The sequence below is a fragment of the Mastigoproctus giganteus genome, chromosome 2, assembly GCF_048544385.1.
Source record: "Mastigoproctus giganteus isolate SK-2022 chromosome 2, ASM4854438v1, whole genome shotgun sequence".
In the NCBI taxonomy this organism is placed as follows: domain Eukaryota; kingdom Metazoa; phylum Arthropoda; class Arachnida; order Uropygi; family Thelyphonidae; genus Mastigoproctus; species Mastigoproctus giganteus.
The window spans coordinates 177,255,222-177,276,915 of NC_143576.1; the positions used below are offsets into that span (position 1 = coordinate 177,255,222).

A 21,694-nucleotide genomic window follows, 5' to 3' on the forward strand; every position below is an offset into this window, starting at 1 on the left:
GAGACATGTACATAAAAATGAGTAATTATGATAAGGAAAGGGGTTTCATAGAGGTAGTAAAATACCCTGATTAACGGAAAGTAAGATAACAGTTTTGGAGGGGAGTAATTAAAGGAGATTATATAGAGAATGTTATATAAATATATATGATGTCTAAAATGTGGTAGAATGACAAGTCAGAAGTAAAGTTGTTAGCATAACTTAGGCAATGAGATGAATATTGATTTAAAGGATGAATGCGAATGTATTAAGATAAAAATCTAAATAAGAGATATTTATCATAAATATTGCTAACAGAGGAATATTCTTGTATAAAGGAAGAGTGGAAGATAAGTCTGACCTATTAGAATATAAGGGTGATTTACTTAGAAAATATTTGTATTAAGTAAATTATGGAAGTATTATTATCCATGTGATGTAGTGAAGGACAATGTAAAAGAGTATAGCTTAACCTAGCCAAACATTTTATATTTGTACGGTGAAGATAATATTATCAACTGTTATATGTACTTAATTATTCACCAATCTATTTCATGTAAATAATCTTAATAAACAAATTGTATATAATGCATATGAGTTGTGTCAGTCATTTTGAACACAGAGCCTAGAGTCCGGGTGAGGAATATAACCACTGGAAACCCCCCCACCCGAAATCTAGAATCTTCTGAGAGATTAACAAGTCAGGTGTTAATGTGGAAGGGGGAGAATTAGGGGAAAATAAATATAATACAAAAATAACAAAGAAGGTAAAATAAATAACATTTACATCCCCCCACACTATTATTTCACCAGCGCAGACCTTAGTTCACCAAGTGATCCAGGAGTTGACTGCCTGCGTGCAATAAAATGCCCAAGGGCGTTCCACAGATGTTCGATCGGATTTAAGGCTGGTGATCGTGCTCGCCACCGCAATCATTGGATATCTTCAGTTCAAAGATATCTTCCACCACTAGAGAAAGCTCTATGTGCACTGGTGTTGTCGTGCACGCAAAAAGAAAATCTGGCGCAACACTCCTAAAAAGTCGCACATACAGTTCGAACATCTGTTCTTGTTACCTCTGCGCAGTTACGATATCCCAATCAAAAAACACGAAGAGGACTGCGACTGTGACCATTATCCCCCTTCACAAGATCACCGCTTCCGCCGTAAGTGTCCTTTTCTCTGATGTTGGATAGACGGTACCGCATTCTTCGTTTGTCTCCAGATGAAATAGCTTGTTAAATATGGTTTTAGGCTTAAGCGGGATTCAAAAAACAGGACTGTATTCCATTTGTCATGGTTCCAAGTCACATGTTCATGGCAGCAGTTTCGATGAGCTCTGCGATGGTTTGGGGTTAATGAGATACACACCACTGGCTTCATTGTTTAGAGTCCACTTTAACTGAGCCTTCTTAATATAGTCCCGTTGGAAATGTTTTCACCCACAGCAACTTCAAGAGACAGTTGATGACTGGATATCGTAGGGTCCCGTCTTGCTGTTAGAGCCAGACACCGGTCTGTTCCGGTTGACGTCCTCAGGTAACCTTGGCCAGTTCTTCTTGTTATGGTTCTTGTCTCCTGAAACTGCTTCCATACAAGTACAAAGTATGTTGAGGGTCAAACGGCACCAGGAATTTCTCCCATCTTCGCGAGTGTTCGCTGTATCGAGGTACATGGGTGGTAGAGGCTGACAGTTTGGGGAAATTCACAGGTCATCTGGATAGTACCTTCGGGTGAGGGAAGCGCATAGGATGATAGGTTTAATTTCCTTTCTTTTATTAATTATTATTATTATTATTTATGTATTTTTTTCTTTTTCTATCATTGTTTTTTTTGTGGTTTTTTTTTTTTTTTAGCTGGTGCAGCATAAGCATGGGCATTCTTGCACTATGCGGCCATTACTAATACTAATAAAGATCAATTTCGCTGGCGTAATTTGTCATTTAACAAATATTGCACAGAACATAAAATGTTTTGTCTTGTCTGTCTGCCTATGACTTAATAAATCATCTGTTTATTCCATTAGTATATTCCCACGTACGGAAGGTGCCTTGCTCAAAATAACATTACAAATTGTGCAACCGTCGGTGATATGGCTAGATTTGCTTGCACTGGTCTTTGGAAGGATTGCAAGTGTGGTAATGTAGGTGAGGTAAGTAGACAGTTTTTAATATTTAATAATTTGCAAAGATAACAAAAAGAGGAGTATCTCTCTCTTTGACGGTCTTTTTTTCTTTCTTATTATACCTTTCTTTTTTTAATCTCACATTTTTCTATTTTTTTAATATTCATACTTATACAATGTATTTCATTACATGTAGGTGGATTGTAATTTTTGGACAAAATATGATGATGTTTCTCTCGGAAAATCGAATTTTTCATGATGTAAAAGAGGTAAACCGACCAAAGAACACAATGCAGTTTATGAACTTTAATACATATTCGTGGGTGGGTGAGATTGTTTTACACTAACAGTAATATCGCAATTTGTTTGTTATAAATCATGCTGAATCTGTGGCCATAAATTCAAATTATGAGTGAAGAGGTTTCAACTGGATTGTAATATGTTTTTCTAGTTAGCGAGTTGTTGATTACCGGAAAACGTTGCCTCCGCGTGTGGTTGAGACCGACAGCCACGGGAGTTTCCCACAACGCAGAGATGGGGTAAACTCTGGGACTGTAAGACACCGAACACTTCACACTTTATGTGAGCAGTGAAGCACACCATTAATCGTTTTTCTTATTTACCTTTTTTTTTTAATTTTTTTTTTTTTTTTGAACAGGACTAATACTAATATGGCTAAGTTTGCGCTTTCCAGCTTCATCCGCATACCCTTTGACAATGCAGTCTTCAGTCTGTAAATATCAGTGCAAAGTACTGGTTTAATTAATTCATTTGCAACATCAGCTAAGTTTATCGGATGATTCAATCACGGCAACGATTCTCTTGATCGAAATTCACTTTGCTGAAGTGAAGTATCATTGACAATTTCCTGTTTGTTTTCCACCGTCGGAAATTGACTTCAAAGCCAAGAAAGGGCCCGTGATCTTTAATTTTGAACTTTCTCTCGTTCAATTCACGGCGGAAATTACAACAGCATGAACTGCTAAGACGGAAATCTTCTTCAAATCATGCTATTTTCGTACTTCCCAACTGCGCCTTTCTATTTTCTTTTCAAGACTCCGATTGCCATCGTAGCTGAGTGGTTAGTTGCGAGGGTGCATAAGTACACGTGCTGTGCATGACCGGAGTTCAAGCCCATCAGTGCTAAATACAGCGCTGTTTCTTACATTTTCTCTCTTATGAACTCCTCTGACGGTGTAGTCATCCCGGAGTATAAGCAGAAAATTTATTTCTTTATTCAAACCCAGGCTTCTAACCACATCTCAATCTATCCTCCTGCTTCCTCTATACTCCATTCTACCCTTTAACTCTACTACTCTCTCTCATCTTTTTTTCTTTTTTATTTATTTTCTCTGTTCCCAATCACACACTTCTTTTTCCGCGCGAAATTCACTATTTTTTTTTTTATTAATTTCCCAGCCCTATCGTATCCACTTAAATCAGTCAAATCAAAATTTTTCATGGGTCCACGTGAATTCGCTGTATGCGACAATTTGGTGAAAGACAGTTCGTGGCTTTGACAATTCGGTGTATCACACAGACCAGAAATTAAATGTTTTGGTGACTTAGAAAGGATGAATTCAGAAATTGAGAAAAAATAAAATACCGTAATTTATTTTTTTTAATCCATTTAATTTTCCTAACAGTTTCCGTCTCCCCTCGTGTAGAGGATAGGCTTCTTCGACAGGGATGGCCCTAGTAGTAGTGATGGCACTTTGAACCAAACTGACCAGGGGTGGTCTACTTCCGCCCACTAGATAGCGCACCAAACTTACCCGGGGCGCGGTGTTCCTCGCCCCATCCACCGCCAGGCGGCGCTGCCATCGAAACACGTTGAACCGATTTTGTCCGCGGCTGGTCTTCTTCCCTCCCACACATACGCCACCAGGTGGCGCTGCCACCGAAACACTTTGAACAAAACTGACTGGGGGTTGTGTTGCACCCTCCCTCTTCTGACTCCCGCCGCTTGGCCTCGGCACCGTTGCACAGGGTCATAACATGCATGGTGTAACTTGTCTTATGACGTCATAATCCTTTGTAGTAATTCTTGGAATTCAAAGAGAGGGTTTTGTTCCCCCATGCATTTGCTGGGGATGACGTGTTTTTTAAATTTTGCTGCTGGATGGTTCGACATGTATATTTTAAAAGAATTTTAAATGACAAGGCTATTTTAAACAACATGTTAATGTTAATTTTTAGGCAATAAATTAATTAGTGCTATCCATGAACAAATCAGTGGTATTATTTGAACATAATTAAAGTATTCATGACCAATATTTTCAACCAATGGTAATTTGTCAGTTGAAAGTGATTTTAAATATAATTTTTAAGAACGACAGAGAATTATAATGAACGAAGTCTTTTATCGAACACTGTTAACAAAATTATTTACAATTATTCTGATAAAATCTTTACACACCGCCCTCTCTTCAATGTGCACAATTGAAACTAATAATAAAAATGACCACGTGCTTGGTCTAACAACATGGATCTCAGTTCAGATAACATTGAATTTACAGCATTGAATATTTGATAAGAATCGACTTGTGAGAAGAGTCCTTTACCTTTCTTTTCCCCGTCAAATTCACGAACAACATCATAAGGATAGTCTTTAAATATAATTCATATATATCGATGAAATTTTTTTATCCTCAGCACCGTTCAAGAAAGTATTGGTTTGGAAGAGTTTCCTTTTTAGGAAAACGTCACGAGCTTGATATAAACGTGAAACAATAATATCACCCATACGTTTGAAGATAGCCGCTTCCTCCTGTAAAAGCTGCAGTCGTTTCTGAATGGATATGGTTTTAATTGATAAAGTTTGCACCTCGAAATCATCGAGTTTAACATCGTGAATATCGTTGTTCTCTATACAACGAATAGTCAAAAAACCATTCCCACACACACACTGTTGCCAGATTTTCACTTATTCTGCATCCGGCGTCTTCTTTTTGGTTCAAATATTTTGTAAATTCCGGAGGTTTTTTTGAAGCAGCATCCATTCTTCACACTTAATAACAATTACATTAGAATCGGACTCCAACTGGACACAGGGTTTAAAATTTACAAATCCAACCCGGACAAGCCATTTTGAAGACACAGAACGATAGAAACTGTAATAACAAAACTTAGACGCCATGGCTGGAGAGAGAGAGGTGAAATGAGCACAGATCAAAAACTCTTTTGAAACCAAATATCACCCTACTTTTCAACCAATCAAAAACAGATGCGTGCAAACATGCGCAAAGGTATAAACTTCCAAACCTTTTTAAATCTGTAAATTGTTGAACTTTAGACATGTTCAATCGTGATTAAAATCATTGCCTGGCCTAACAAGTCTTATGACGTCATAACCCTTTTTGGGTAATTCTTTATTTAATAAAATAGCTCCTTTACGACGAGCTATTTTAAGAATTTTTTATTTAACCCTGATCACTGTGGGACTACAAAATAGTTCGTCGCAAAGGAGCTATTTTATTAAATAAAATAAAATAGCTCGACGAGCTATCTTGTTGTCCCACAGTGATCAGGGTTAAATAAAAAATTCTTAAGCTCGTCGCAAAGGAGCATTGTTAGTGGGTGTAATTTTTATTTACCCGTTTTAAGGTTGTTCCTTATGCACCCCATCTTTTCACTAAACAAACGTCTTGATTTAGTGAAATCTTTTAGTGAAAGGTGTTGGTATTTTCATGTTTGTGCTGCAACAACAGATCCAAAAATTGTTAACATTTCAACTGTTCAGAGTACTTTGGAAAGTTTTTTTATTATTAAAAATATCATCTTTTTACTGTTTTGCTATATAAAAACCAGCAAAGTTATTTGTCTATATTATTATTATTATTATTATTAAATTATTATTACTTTTTCAAAACTTTTGAGTAAAGAACAACTGATGGATATGGGTCGCAGGTCTTTAGGAGATTTGGGTTTCTTGATCTTTGGAATGGGCTTAACATGGTAGGTTTTCCAAATTGAAGGAACTATTCGAGATTGCAGAATTTGTCGGAAAAGGTGAAGGAGAAGGTCGACTATATATGGGCTGCAAATTTTGATAATAAAGAGTGGGAAACCATCTGGACCTACAGTGGCTTTGTTGGGTAGTTTATTGATGACATCGATTAGAGTCTCTCTAGTTATTTCTATTTCAGACAAGTGTGCCCTAGGTAACCAGTCCTCCTGAGAGAGAGAAGAATCAGAGTCAGGAAAATCTGCCTGCAGTACGTTGAACTGTGCCCATTCCTGGACAAGCTTTTTGTCAATGGCTAGATGATGATGATGTGAAAGGATCCTTATACCACTCTTCAACCTATTCAGAACAGCTTGGTTAAAGACCTGCCTTTTCTTTTTCAAGAAGCAAGCTCTTTCTTTCTTAAAGATGGAACGGTCTGAGGGAAGTTGAGTTTTCTGCCATTTCCGGTAGGCCTTCTGCTTCTTGATGAAAGCCATCTTAGTTTCCTTATTGAAACCCCGATTCGACCTGTTATTACCAATCCTGGTGATTCTGGCTGCACCCTGTAGCGCAATTAACTTCAGTTGTTCCGACAAGAGCATAACGGCATCCTCCAACGGCTCAGAATAGAGACGCCCCCAGTCAAACCCAATCAAGCATTGGAGAATGATCTCTGGCTTCAGATATTTGGTAGAGAAGGCTATCCTAGGCAATTCAGCGGAGTACTCGTCAGGTAACCCAAGGGAGTTGCTCGGTAAGGATAGTTTACATGCAATTGGCGAGTGATCAGATTGGAATCGAAAGTTGCTAGGTAGGAGTTTGATATCTTGCAAGCTGTGGAAGATTAGGTCCAGCGCTTGACACGCTCTAGTTGGTTGCGTCACTAACCGTGTAAGGTTAAAGGCACGAAGAGTGACCTCAAGGCCCTCAAGTGCATTCCCATGCCTGGGCAGTGGCAAGTTAAAATCACCTGCTACAACAGTTGGAATTTTAGGCACTAAGTTGGTTGCTAACCACGTGAGCAGCTCAGCTCTAGAGTCTTCATTGTGGTCTGGAGGAAGGTAAACCAGGCAGCATTGGATTTGAAGAAGAGGACTCCTCAGCGTCAGGGAGACTGCCTCAAAGTTGTTAGACTGGCTCACTCGTGTCCTTATTGGCTGGAATCGATCGTTGAACAGGATTTCAACACTTCCGCCTCGCCCGTTAATCCTGTGATTCCCAATGTGTTTGTAAGGGGTGTTAAAATGGGCAAGATCAAGCTGTCTATCCGCCGTTAACCATGTTTCTGTAAGGCTTGGTTTTGGTTTTTTTTTTTAGGAGCATTAGCAACTAAGGCCATATTGCTCCAGGATATGCGGTGGTCATTTCCTGACCTTTCCGCATCCTCCGTATTTGGTGGCTCACGGGCTCGAACCCCGGTCTAATCAAGAAGCGTGTGCTTCGCACTGCTGCTCCTTCCCACCTGGCTACGGAGGCGCCTTTCTGTAAGGCAGATGACATCAAACTCATTAAGCAATATTAGGGTCTGGAGACAATGAAGCTTGTTTTTTTAGGCTGCGTACATTCTGCAGAAACCAAAGAATCTCTCCTTCGTGTGAACCTGGTAGCAAGTCATCCTTTTGTAGCTATGGCTGTTTATCTCGCCTGGATCCGCTGTAAGCGATCGATCTGCTCCTCTCTTGGAACAGCTTTATAAGGGTGCCTACCGGCCAGCAGCTAGAATCCAAGACGATATGCTTTGCATTCGCAGGGCAGGAGATGATACAGGAAGAATAGGTCGGGTGTCTAGTTTTGATAGCTTTTGCATCTAAGTTGATCCCATGTTCTTGGGCAAAGAGTGCCCTGATATTTTCCGCTTTTGTTGCTGGTCCCAGTCTGGAAACAAAAATTATCTCTCGGGTCTGGACAGCTGAAATATTATATATTTCCTCAAGTCTCCGCGACAGAGGGACCGAGGTAGGTTCAGTAGGAACCGACATATTAGGCTCCTCGCATGGAATTCTGTTACCTTGTGTTTTCACAGTCAAAACACTTTGAGCGCAAGCCATTTGTGGGTTATGCCTGGGAAATTGCGCATGATAGTTAAATTGATCAGAGAGACAGAAGGCATCTGCTTGAGCATAGATCCGCTCCTCCCTGTTTAGGCGTGGGGTTTTTTTCATCTCCATTCTGTTGTAACAGTGATGAGCCTGGCTCAGAACCTGGCCACCAGGCTTCTCCTGACGTCTTAGATTCACCAGGAATCATACACTTGTCCTGGATAAAAGGGCTGTCAGCCTCGAAGGTCGGATCGCGCTGATGAAGAGCGGTGTAAGGGGGATGAGTACCCAAAGGGTTCAAAATCACGGCCGGGGCTACGATCTGTTCAGTTGTTCTGTCTGCAAAAAGAGGCGAGCTTTGCAGAAGATTTTTTAGATCTCTTGTTCTTTGCTGGACGCGCTCAGTTTGAATTGGAGGTCTTGGAAGTGCATCATCTGCATCCTGTGAATGCTCCTGAAGTTCCAGATGGTCCATCACTGCAGTCTGACTAGAGGGAAAACAGCATTCACTTATAAAGATTTTGAGATCCCTGAGTTGTTCATTCATTACGAGCACTTGGTCGAGAATTTCCGTATTTTGGGCTCTGAGTTTTCTATTTTCGTCATAAAGGAAGGCAAGAGAGTCGATTATTGGGGACAGAATCTTCCCGAAAGTGATCTTAAATCTTTCAGGGAGGGCATTGAGTATGGACGTGTTGTCCCTTAGAGCGCTTTTAATTGACAAACTATCAAAGGGGCTATTAACTTGCAAGTCCTTTGCGGAGGCGGCAGGAGCGGTATCAAACTCCCTATCCGAAGAAGCAACGTCTTTCCCAAAGCATAAGTTTGAATCTCCAAGTATTCTCAACGCAGACGACCCAATACTACCATCAATCGAACTGTACACATCAAGAAGGCCAGGGGGGTTGGATGGGGTTTCTTCTGCAAGAGTGATAGTGGATATCTCTTCCTTCGAAACGTCCGCGCTTTTTGGGTTACTTGCGCAAAGGTGGCAGGTCCATTTTCTTCTCCGTTGTTTGTTCAACCTTTTAGCTTTAGGTGGCTGGCAATCACGACAGAAGATTCTAAGACACGTAACACAAAGTAATGCCGGAGACTCGGGTTTGAACCCACATTCGGCACAGGACTTTTGCTGAACGCCCGTTCTATCCTTCATTGTATACAGCTGAATTATAATCGAAGGATCTGAGCTGAAAAAGGGGGCGGATGGCACGTCGAGAAAGGCAGTAATCGTCGGGTAGGTGAAAAGGCAGGGAGCAACAAAGTCTTGCTGCAATTGGGCAGCTTACTAGCTTGAAGTGTAGCTGCACAAATTAAGTAAGTTTTGAAAGTGCAGCTGGACCATCTGAGACCTGTTGATGAGGGGTTCCAGCAAAAGCGGTCATCTTATCGTATACATACTTGATTGCCAGACAGAAGTAGACAAAAATAGTCAGAGTTAGTTTGCTAAGTTCCTTCTAACTCGCTTTCAACATGCAATCTCTTTCAACATGCTAAACAGATGCATAAGTAGGGCAGAGTTATAAAAGTCGCGCCTTACAAGCGGTCAATTGCCGGAGAGCTCCCACCGCAGAGGAACTGCTTGACCTTGTGATATAGCCCGAAGCGGACAGTGGTTAGCCAGCAGAGTAAGCCAGAAGTGAAGTTTGAATTCAGGCCTCGGAGACAAGCAAACGCTGGCAAATGTGAATATATGGATACAAACAGATCATGCAAAAATCATAATTACCTAAAATGTTAGGGTAACAATCTTCCACAGGATGCACAGTATTACCACTAGGCAGGTCACTAAACAAAAAAACTAGTGTAACTCGCGAAATAAATACATGTAATCACTGTAAACTTGACGAGCACAAGATTAGACAGTCTTCCTAGCTACGCGCACGCGCACTCCTCTCTGTGGGTGGGGTCTCAATCTTAAATAAATATAGAAAAACATTTTATTAAGATGCTTTAACGTCGCACATATATGTCGCACACATGCAAATTTTCAACGTTTGATTGTAAATAAGAAAAAACGCTTTTTTATTTGAAAAAGCCCTCTTATTTTTCACTAATTCTAATATGTTCACTTGATTCCAAATGTGTAATTTCCGAAATATTGAGGAATGATGGAATTTCTGGAAACACAAAAGATCTAAAATGTAATTATTTCAATGATAACGGTTTATATATTTTTAACCTTAGGCGTGTCTTAACACCATAATCGTTTTGATGTGGGGGGGGAGGAGGTTGGGTTGTTAAGAACCTGTGAAGTTGTGGCTGGGATCTGAGGGTTGAATAAATGTCGAAGCTGTATTATTTAAGATACTTTTACTTAATTTTCTTATATTTCTGTCTCTTGGCCGTGTTTTGTGTGTTTCCACCCTGATTTTTACTGTGATGAATGAATTTCATGTTTTTGACAGCACAAAAATGTGATGTGTAAGCAAATTTGTGTGTTACGCTGTTGAACAAATTTTTCCATCAAATAGTTTCTTTTATAAAATAATTTTTCATTCCGATTGTCTTTATCTGACATATTTTTGTAGATGTGGTTTTCTTGGAAATGGCGCTCTCAGGAATATGTCAATTTTGTATCACGTGATTACAAGCTCAATATAAATCCGATGGTTTTTGGAGACGATTTGGAGACGAGCACTTTTTCTTGTTGCGTTTCATGATTTTTGCTGTTATTTGGTTGCTATCAGTTGTAATTGGTGATATGGAATCCAATACTGTAAGTATTATTTATAATATTTGAATTTTTAACTTTAGTTTACCTGTTTAATAAAAATTCATTTTTCAGAACATTCGTTTTTTTTTTCAACTAATGATAGTTGAGAGTAGAAATAAGGTGCAATGCTTTCTATTGCTATTTTCCATGGTAACAAGGCGGTTTTAAAACAAAACGATGTTATTGTTTATCGATAAGATTTTATTATAAATTCCGCATTCATTAACGGTCAAATCGTTAATGTATAGGATATTGTGCATAATGTCCACCAAATCCATACGAAAAATGTGATGTGTAAAGGTATGTGTACATGGGGGTGTATTCCTTACACCCCCACGTACACATCTGACTTTGCTTCACAGGAGAATTCCAGATTCAAGGGAACTTCTCATTTATGTATAATTCCCTTCGGAAAGGCTGAGTGTTCAGGAATAACAAACTCACAAATTAATAAACAACAAAGTTTATTTACATATATATATACAACATAATATACAATTGAATAAAAAACATGTAATATGCATACAAAGTTAAATCAAGGATACTTGGTATATATTATTCTTATTCCTGTTTCGCTTCACTAGCTAATCTGAGTTGACCATTATATGAAACACTGATTCATCCTTCTTGCCCTAACTAACTAACTCCTAACACTTATACACCTTCACAATACCTATTTCACTTACTTCTGGATTGTGTTCCTTATATTAACAATCAATATGCTACTTTCATCATTATACCCTTTGTTCTCACCATTCTGTTACAATACACTGAAGACCAATCTTAACTTTCCTAAAGTCTCTATTTGTTATTAGTCTTTCAGATGAACCAACAATTCTTCATCAATACAAACACTATATTCAATTATCTATCCTTAGAACATAATCAAAGATTCCTATATAATTCAATTATCTATCCTTAAAACATATAATCATTTGAACAACAATTTAATCTATTACTCATCCTTCGTTTCTCTTGCATTTTACAACAACCTTTTTTAACATAATAACTCTGTTAGTATGTATATAATTTATTTCAGAGATAATTTATCTATCATTTTAAGAGATAGTGCTACCCCTTTTTTTATTATTAATTAATCATATACTGTTTCACTAACAGTCCTTGTTAACTTACAGTACTTACTATTATCTTTTTTCTTTCCTTTCCGGGGAGATTTGAACCTTCCATTTTAGGCACTCAGGCTACCATCTGGGGATCTCCTTCATCTGTTTTCACCTGAATCTGCTATAGATAATTATCAGGAACTCTTTGCTGCATGGGTCTGGCATCCTTTCTCCACCTTATTCGGGCTACTTCTATCTTTTCCATTCGCTGCTTCCTTCCTTCTCAGCGAGCTACTAATTCCGAGTTTTCGCTCCTTTCTCTCGCGCTACTAATTTTGCGGATTTCGCTCCTTCTCTCCACCTTATTAAAACCTATCACAAGGAAAATCTCACAGGGCGTCTCACACTAACTCCTTCTTTACTCCACTTTTAACAGCTCATCCACAAGGAGAGAGCTCATAGGGTGCCACCCTCGCTCCTTCGCCCCACCTATTAAGAACTTCTTATTAAATTAAGAAATATTTAACAGCGCTCGTTGCATTCGGGTCACTACCCTTGTCTTTAATCCGATGTGGATTAGACTATAGCATACGGCTACTGCTTTTTCTTCCAATGACGGACAGGCTTATTCTCCTTACACTCCATATTTTCTAACATGACAGAAACTCAACTGTCAACTGTTACCAACTCATATTTTCTACCACGACCAAACACTCAACTGTCCATGTTACTAACTCATTTTTACTTATATCGAGGAAAATCTCGACTGCTGTGTCCGCTGACTATTTCATTTTCCCTAGCACCATCAAAAAACTCAACTCAGAATCCTACTAACTCATTTCCATAAACACCCACATAACTCAACTCGGGGGTCTGTCTTTTCTGTCTCACTTTTCCAAGCACCGACAAGAATCTCAACTTTGTCTCCCTCCTATCTCATTTCCATAAACACCCACATAACTCAACTCGGGATTCTGTGTTTCTCCCCCTGTTCACTCGCTTTTTCCATCTCAATTACATACCGCCGCTTTGTGTCAGGGCAGCCCTTGTTCTCAGTCCTAACCAATCTTTCTCATTTTATCAACTTTCTCTCTATTCTTATTTGCTCATTTTAATCTTTTCCCAAGCTTTCTGTTTATTGCTCGATCTAACTTCTTATTTTAAGAAATTTGTGAAATTTCTCAGGCTGTCTGTACCTTTGAAGTCAACCGCTTATAGTTATACTTTAGCAGACTAATTTCCCACGATCTATAAAACTTGCCATCACTGTATGTTCCGTATTTACTACCCTGGTGTCACTGATTAAAGAAATGTCCCGACAGTAGTATGGTCCTTCGCGCCATTGTTTTCCAGAGTTAACAGCTTCTACTAACAGCAGTTGCAACAAGTTTCCATTGTTTTGGATGCTTCTGTGCGCTGGGAACCGAAGTAACCCCTTCATTGCCATTAGCCTTTGTCAAACTTAACGCTCCCCTTCTATAAACGTTGTCTAATTTAATTGCTTGCGAGTGACCTTAGTAATATTCTTGACTTGGAAGGTTTCGCTCCCCCCTATTGCTATATTATAAGTTTTACTTTAAATTAATCTCACTTTTCTATAAAATATTATATTTGTAAGATTTTCCATTTTACAACGTCAACTGACCACAGACAGTTCCAGGAAATGGGTCAAAAATCAGCAGTGATCGATATTCAAATGTTTCTAAATTCTCATGAAAATTATTTTATAAAGGAAGTTGCATTTTTTGACGGTGAAAATTTATTTAGCAATGTAATGTACCCGCCATGTGGGTGGAATGAATTACCAAACGCAATTAAAAGACAAAATATTTGGATTTTTAAAAACTGTCACCAAATTACCATGGAATTCGGGTTTCATTCAACATAAAGATTTAAAGATGTGGTTGATATGGTCACTACAAAGTGTAGTATAATTTACGCGAAAGGAGAAGAAAAGAAACACATTTCGTCAAAATATACCAATGCATTTGTAATTAATTTAGAAAATATTGGTTGTTCACAAAGAAAGGAAATTCAGCTTGAAACGGTCCCTCGTTTATATGATCACAATAGTTATTATTGCGCTCATATAAACGTGCAATTATTTTTTATTCGCTACAAAACAAATTAAAATAATGTAAAAAATAAACTATGTAATTAGGAATTGTGTTCCAAGAATAACGCCAAAGGTTTATGACGTCATAAGACTTGTTATACCCTGTACGGTTTTTGAATTCCAGGAATTACCCCAAAGGGTTATGAGGACATACGACTTGTTAGGCCATGCAATGGTTTTAATCACGATTGAACACGTCTAAAGTTCAACAATTTACAGATTTAAAAAGGTTTGGAAGTTTATACCTTTGCGCATGTTTGTATGCATCTGTTTTTGATTGGTTGAAAAGTAGGGTGATATTTGGTTTCAAAAGAGTTTTTGATCTGTGCTCATTTCACCTCTCTCTCTCCAGCCATGGCGTCTAAGTTTTGCTATTACAGTTTCTATCGTTCTTTGTCTTCAAAATGGCTTGTCCGGGTTGGATTTGTAAATTTTAAACCCTGTGTCCAGTTGGAGTCCGATTCTAATGTAATTGTTATTAAGTGTGAAGAATGGATGCTGCTTCAAAAAAACTTCCGGAATTTACAAAATATTTGAACCAAAAAGAAGACGCCGGATGCAGAATAAGTGAAAATCTGGCAACAGTGTGTGTGTGGGAATGGTTTTTTGACTATTCGTTGTATAGAGAACAACGATATTCACGATGTTAAACTCGATGATTTCGAGGTGCAAACTTTATCAATTAAAACCATATCCATTCAGAAACGACTGCAGCTTTTACAGGAGGAAGCGGCTATCTTCAAACGTATGGGTGATATTATTGTTTCACGTTTATATCAAGCTCGTGACGTTTTCCTAAAAAGGAAACTCTTCCAAACCAATACTTTCTTGAACGGTGCTGAGGATAAAAAAATTTCATCGATATATATGAATTATATTTAAAGACTATCCTTATGATGTTGTTCGTGAATTTGACGGGGAAAAGAAAGGTAAAGGACTCTTCTCACAAGTCGATTCTTATCAAATATTCAATGCTGTAAATTCAATGTTATCTGAACTGAGATCCATGTTGTTAGACCAAGCACGTGGTCATTTTTATTATTAGTTTCAATTGTGCACATTGAAGAGAGGGCGGTGTGTAAAGATTTTATCAGAATAATTGTAAATAATTTTGTTAACAGTGTTCGATAAAAGACTTCGTTCATTATAATTCTCTGTCGTTCTTAAAAATTATATTTAAAATCACTTTCAACTGACAAATTACCATTGGTTAAAAATATTGGTCATGAATACTTTAATTATGTTCAAATAATACCACTGATTTGTTCATGGATAGCACTAATTAATTTATTGCCTAAAAATTAACATTAACATGTTGTTTAAAATAGCCTTGTCATTTAAAACTCTTTTAAAATATACATGTGGTACCAACCAGCAGCAAAATTTGAAAAACACGTCATCACCAGCAAATGAATGGGGGAACAAAACCCTCTCTTTGAATTCCAAGAATTACTACAAAGGATTATGACGTCATAAGACAAGTTACACCATGCATGTTTTAGCACTGTGCGACGGTACAGCCGCCTAGCGGCGGAGGTGAGAAGAGGGAGGGTAGAATACAACCCCCAGTCAGTTTTTTTCAGTGTTTCGGTGGCAGCGCCACCTGGCGGCATATGTGGGAAGGGTGGAAGACCACCCGCTGACAAAATCGGTTCCAAGTGTTTCGATGGCGGCGGAGGGGAGAGGAAGACCGCGCCCCCGGGTAAGTTTGGTGCACCATCTAGTGGGCGGGGGTAGACAGTCCCCTGGTCAGTTTGGTTCAAAGTGCCATAACTGCTACTGGCCCTCTTTCCCCCTTCCGTTTTGCACGTGGAAGTGTTCCTATCAACTACCTTTTTTTTCCGACACTCGTCCCATCACCCCGCGATCCTTTACAATAAAATCTTCCAGATTTATTTATTTTTATTTTTTTCTGGCCCTTCTGGCATGCTTAAGAGAAGTCCAGGTTTCACCCCAGCCAGAGACGTTATCTACATCCGGCCTACTCCTCGTGGTATAGTGTTGATTGTCAAGCGGCACTGGGATCCTCACTTTCCCTCAACTCCAAGTTTGTGTACTCTGCGCTGCAATACAAACTCTGTAAAGGCCAGAGATAGTGTGAGTTTTAGTGTTGGTCTGCATATTGTAGTGTTGGGTTGGTTGGTTGACGAATTCTGAACGATGCCTGAGCTTGCCAAGTCAAAAAAAAAAAAAACACTGAAGTGTGTAAAGGGGGCTGGGGAGGCAGACGAGGAGGAGAGGAACAGATGAAGAAACAGAAGGCGATTGATTGGACGACTTTAAATTTCCACCTGGAAATAGCAAGTTAAAGGGATAGAGTGGCATCCCAGTGAAGGAGTCCATCCTCTATTGGAGGGACTGTTTGGAGAGGAAAATATTTGTGGTGGCAGAGTCCACCAGGAGAAAACGTTGGGATGGAAGGTGGGGAAGGGAGACAGGGATCGTAGGGGAGTAAAGTCATGGGGCCAGGGCTCCCTATTTCGGGGGGATGAGATCACACTGTGGATCTGTAGTGTCTCTGTTAGTAATCCTACACTGGCCAGGACAGCTGAAGCCGGTGTGAGCAAATCCCATGTGTTGCTCCAGAAGAGGGGAAATGACGTCTGCAGGGGAAGAAAGGGGGTTTCCTTGTAGTTTGCTTCACTACTATTTAACTTGGGGTTCTGTTAGAACAATGAAAACTCGGCCCATTTCACAACTGTCATACCCATCCACTACATTTACTGCGAATGCTCCATTAAAAAGCAAATAAAATCAAATCCACTATATTTACACAATTACACGAACTTTTACACGTATGTAAGAAGAAGAAAAAATCTTTATTGTACGGTAAAGATACAATAATGTGCCGGCCGAGGCCAGGGGCTTAACCAGGTTATAGGGTAATTAAAAGACATGTACAGTATAACAAAAAGATAAAATAACATGAAATTAACTTGAAAACGTGGAATTAACCATTATTATTATTAAATCAGTTTATTAAAAATAGCAAGTGTTAGCTTTCACCTCTTATACACAGCCGACCGGCTAGAAGGGTATACAAAATGTAAGAATTGTAATTATATACAATATACGAAGGGTGTACAAAAAGCAAAAATTACAATTATTTACAATATGCTATAAATATGAGTATATCATAGTTCAGAGGCAGACCTGTGCACATATGAAAGTGTGCACACCAAGATATGTACAAAGCACATACAGTTTATGCTTAAAAGTTAGAATATTTCACAGGCGTGCATTAAATTGTTTGGTATACGGTTTCGCATTTTCTTGTGAAACAGTTCGTCGGTGTAGCTGCGGCGTACCGTTCTGCGTCTCGTAGTAGGCGGAGATATCGGTATGGGTCGACATCAGGGGCCAAACAAAAGCGCAACAAGTTCAGCCAACGAGCGCCTGTAATTGCGATCTGAAGCGAATTTCTGGAGGTCTACCCCGATCATTAGCAGGGCTCGTATTGTAGGAAGTACTTGGCTGGGTATGAATCTGTCACTGATCTTCAGCCTGTTCCGTTGTAACTGAAGAAGAGGGGTGGCTCTTAGGGAAGGTAGTGGAACATGCCACTGACATATATCCCATAAGTTAGGGGAGTTGATCTTGCCAGCCAGAAATTTGATACCGGTCACAGTTCTCCTCATCCCGATTATTTGCGGCAGCCGTAGGATTTGAAGTTGGTCGGCCATGCTGGTGATCCTCTGTCTGCGGGTTGCCCACTTCAGTATTCAGTATTCGCTGGCGAGAATGGGCTTCTTGAGAGAAGGTACCGCGGAGGCCCATATTTCAGAGGCATACAGAAAGGTAGGATACACAACGGTTTGTAGATATCTGATTGTAGTTTTTGCATCTGTGTTATAAAGAAGATGTTGACGGGCAATCCAGCGCATTCGGCTAATCTTGCGTAGAACACATTCGATGTGACAGTTGAAACTAAGGTTTGGGTCGACGGTTTCACCGAGATCTTTGTGTTTAGTTACACTTGGAATAATGCCCCCTCTAGTGAGGGTTCTATGAATGTGGGACACTTCTTCAGAGAGAAAACCATAATAACCTATTTTTGGGGTACAGTTTGAGATCGAAATGGTTCAGATGGTTATGGAGAGCTATGATCTTATTGCAGTTTTCTGATGTGATCACGCCTCTGGTTAGAAGATTCAGAACAGCTGTGATGTTGAGGCTATCAAAAGAAGCTTCGATATCGGCATAAACAACCATCATTTCTGGTCTGGCCTGAAATGCATTTAGAATTGCCGTTTGGACTGCCAGAAGGTTGGAGACGGTTGATCTATTAGGGAGAACATAATGGAGTTGCTTTGGTGGTTGTAGAAGAAGCTGGCGTGTTATATGAGGAAGAAGGACTTTTTTCAGTAGCTTTAGGAGCGTGGATACAGTGGATATCGGTCTATAGTGCTTCGGCTGGCTTGGTAGTTGAACTTTAGGTAGTGGAGCGAGAGCTTCTTTGCTCCAGGATGCAGGAAACACTCTATGAGAGAGGATGGAGTTGAACAAGTAGAGCAGAGTAGCTAATAAAAGTGATTTATAAAAGGTAAGTAACACTTGTAGCTAAATTAAAAATATTAAATTAGATACAAAAGTAGCTAATTTAATATTTTTATATATATATATACATATTCAGGGTACAACAGTTAACACTTATTAGGACCTTCTCAGTTACTCCCCATTTTCACTCACTTATCCCATTCAGTACAGTACTCTGAATAGGACAGCAGACATTTTTTTTTTTTCTTGCAGGTTTAGTGGACTAATTTGACTCGTGGTAGAAGTGGTGGTATAACAGAGTCCCATCAGAGGCCGAAGGGGATCCTGGTGAGACCCTCCGTTATCCATCCACTACAACGAGGAGGTAGGTCGGGTTCAGATAAGAGTCAGAGTCTGCGCTTGGGGCGAACTCTGGACGTTGCCTGAGCTTCCCAAGGATGCCCCTTAAAAAGTTGAAATAAGAATAAAATTGAAATTGAATAAGAAAAAATAAATTGTTTTCTTTTTTCTCAAGTGTTCTGCATTTCTCCTTTCTAAGTCGCCAAAACATTTAATTTCTGATCTCTGTGATACATCGAATTATCGTAGCCACCAATTGTCTTTCACCAAATTGTCGCATACGCCGGAATGCCATGCAACGAATTGACGTGATCCGCCCTCCCTTTGTAAAAACTTACCATCATGGTGTAAAGCAAACACTTTGTCCTTAAACATTTCAATAGGTAAAATCGCGACTTTTGCACACCTATCAAAATCAGACTAATGCAGGATTAGAATAAAGAAAATCAAAACGCATCACGTATCGATACCTGCAGAGATCTGAACGTCGCATTTTACATCAGAAATCACTAAAATGCGTGCAGTGTTTTGGGATACATAAGAAGATTTACAATTCAATTTATAAAGGCTGCGTTAATAGGCCCATTTATTGGGGTCGTCGGTCTTACCTGTTTTGAAATTTGCTGTCCGGAGATGGATCACATTAACTGCAAGATGAACTAATTGAATCCGCGAAGAAAACAGCTTTCAACTAATGTTAAAATTGGATGGACCTCAACATTTTCATAGGAAATATTATCCAATATTTGGAAACACTGACAAATTCAGCCACTTCTTTAACAGCTGATTTTCAGACCTGCCAAAAAGCTCTCAATCCATTTTCTAACAACTTTTTTCCTTCCCATCTTTTGTAGTCGAAATATTCTTTGCTTCTTCAGTAACAACTGATATACCCAAAAATAGAGAAAACATATTAATGGCATACTCCAATTTCAACTCTCTAAGCAAACCAGCGTAGAAGGTACTCCTGTTCAAATTTTCATGTGCTTTAAGGATATATCTCTACTCCACGTTCTGCACACAATAATCGTAATCCCTACCAACCGTCATATTCTGTACTGTCCAACCTTTCCTGTCTAAAGAATTTCTTTCCAAACAATGCAGTCAACTTTTTTAATTCATTGGCAATAGATCCTGTGAAATACTCGGAAAGAAAAGAATACAGAGTGAAGATGAAACGCTGTTTTGAAGCCCACAGCTTACTGCAGCAATAGAACGGGAGAACCCATATTGAAACTACTCGGGTAAAGAAGACGGAACGAGATGTAATAGCATAATTAAGAAGTAATATCCTGTAACAAGTGAAAATGCAACATCACATCACTGTTGAACATTTACTTTTGTAAGATGCTGTAAACAATTTTTCTTTTAATATTGTCAACAATTGCATTTTGTAAATAATATTGTAAATAATTGCTATTCTTGTATTTTTGTACTCCCCTTCTAGGCGGTCAGCCAAACGTTTGCTAGAATAATAAATGGCTTTAATAATAATAATAATAATAATAATAATAATAATAATAGTACTACATGGAACTCCAGAAATTCGCAATCCGGAACACCTCTAGGATAGTCACAGTGTTCCTCGACAACAGTAACCAGGCATAACAGCAACCACATTGTGTTCTTCTTAGCAATATGGTCACGGAGCAGAACCTGCCAATCAGAGAGAAATAATATAAGAGAAACAACATAATAACAATATTCATAGTGTCCAGAATATCCCATTTAATCAAGTCTTTGTTATACGATTACCCATTTAAAATGAATTTTCATTATTCACAGGAACAGAGAGCTGTCACGAAATGTCTCCTCGATTCTCTTCAAGTGGACAATCGTGAAGAATTCGCCAGAATTTTGGAGAGACAGAGCAAGGTAAGTTTATTTGTTAATAGATATACATATGACAGTGGAAATTATAAGGAGTGGATGTAAAGAACATTACGTTAGAATTTCAAGAACACTTTATAGATACGTTTATAGCACACCCGGTTGTTCCAATTATGCAGAACCGTCTGGAAACCGTCCCAATAACATTTATGAGTTACAGTAAAATTTAAAAGAGAGTTAATGGTCGAATCTTAATGCCACCATAGAACTGAGTTGCAGGGTTCAGTCTAAACTAGATACAGTATACTAAGACACAAATGAAAGTTACAATAAGCAATGTACTTCTTAGCTACGTTGGGTTATGTTAGACGTGTGTATTAAGCACTAAATTAACTAACTCTGTGAGGGATAAGTATATTGTGTCTCTAATTTCGTATATTCATTGTCGGGTTTACTGTTTATGGGAAGAAAAACATAAGTTTTCAGAAAAAAAAGAAAATACGTAACCTTCGGCATCATTGTGAAAAAAGTCCATAAAATTTCAAAATCTTTTTCACGAGGTGGGACACGAAGGTAATTATAACCACTGTGTTACTAGCGAGGGGTCTTCTTTTTAGAAATAGAAAATTTAGGAAGATTCTCTCATTCTTCATTCTCTTTCTGTGGTGTATTAATTACATTCTTCTACTGATTGGAAATCCTATTCACCTTCAACTCGAATATCTATAAATATTCCTTAAATGATGATGACACTCCAATTTCTATCCAAGATCACATATCACCAGGGCCCCGCCCCCAAGTAACCCGAAGAACAACAGAGCACAACACAACTATATATATACAAACATATAAACCACAGTACACACACTCCTGGCATTTACGGAGTACTCTTCACCGAGTGGTAGCGGCCGAGTTCTGGGAACCACTCACAACTTTTCCTCTACTACTCTGGTGAAGAAAACAAAACCAAACACTATGTGACAGTTTTTTTTTTTTTTTTTGCAAATATTGATTCATCTTAACAGAAAAACTAAGTTTT

The 21,694-nt window shown here is 38.8% G+C and overlaps 1 protein-coding gene across 1 annotated transcript in view; it reads left to right on the forward strand.

Moving 5' to 3' along the window:
* LOC150089777 (uncharacterized) overlaps nucleotides 1–21,694 on the forward strand; it is a 57,913-nt gene that overhangs the window by 31,946 nt on the left and 4,273 nt on the right. The window contains exons 3-4 of the mRNA XM_090390097.1: nucleotides 2,007–2,132; nucleotides 20,611–20,700. Of these exons, the coding sequence (XP_090246223.1) occupies nucleotides 2,007–2,132; nucleotides 20,611–20,700 (216 nt within the window). The remainder of the gene's footprint in view (nucleotides 1–2,006; nucleotides 2,133–20,610; nucleotides 20,701–21,694) is intronic.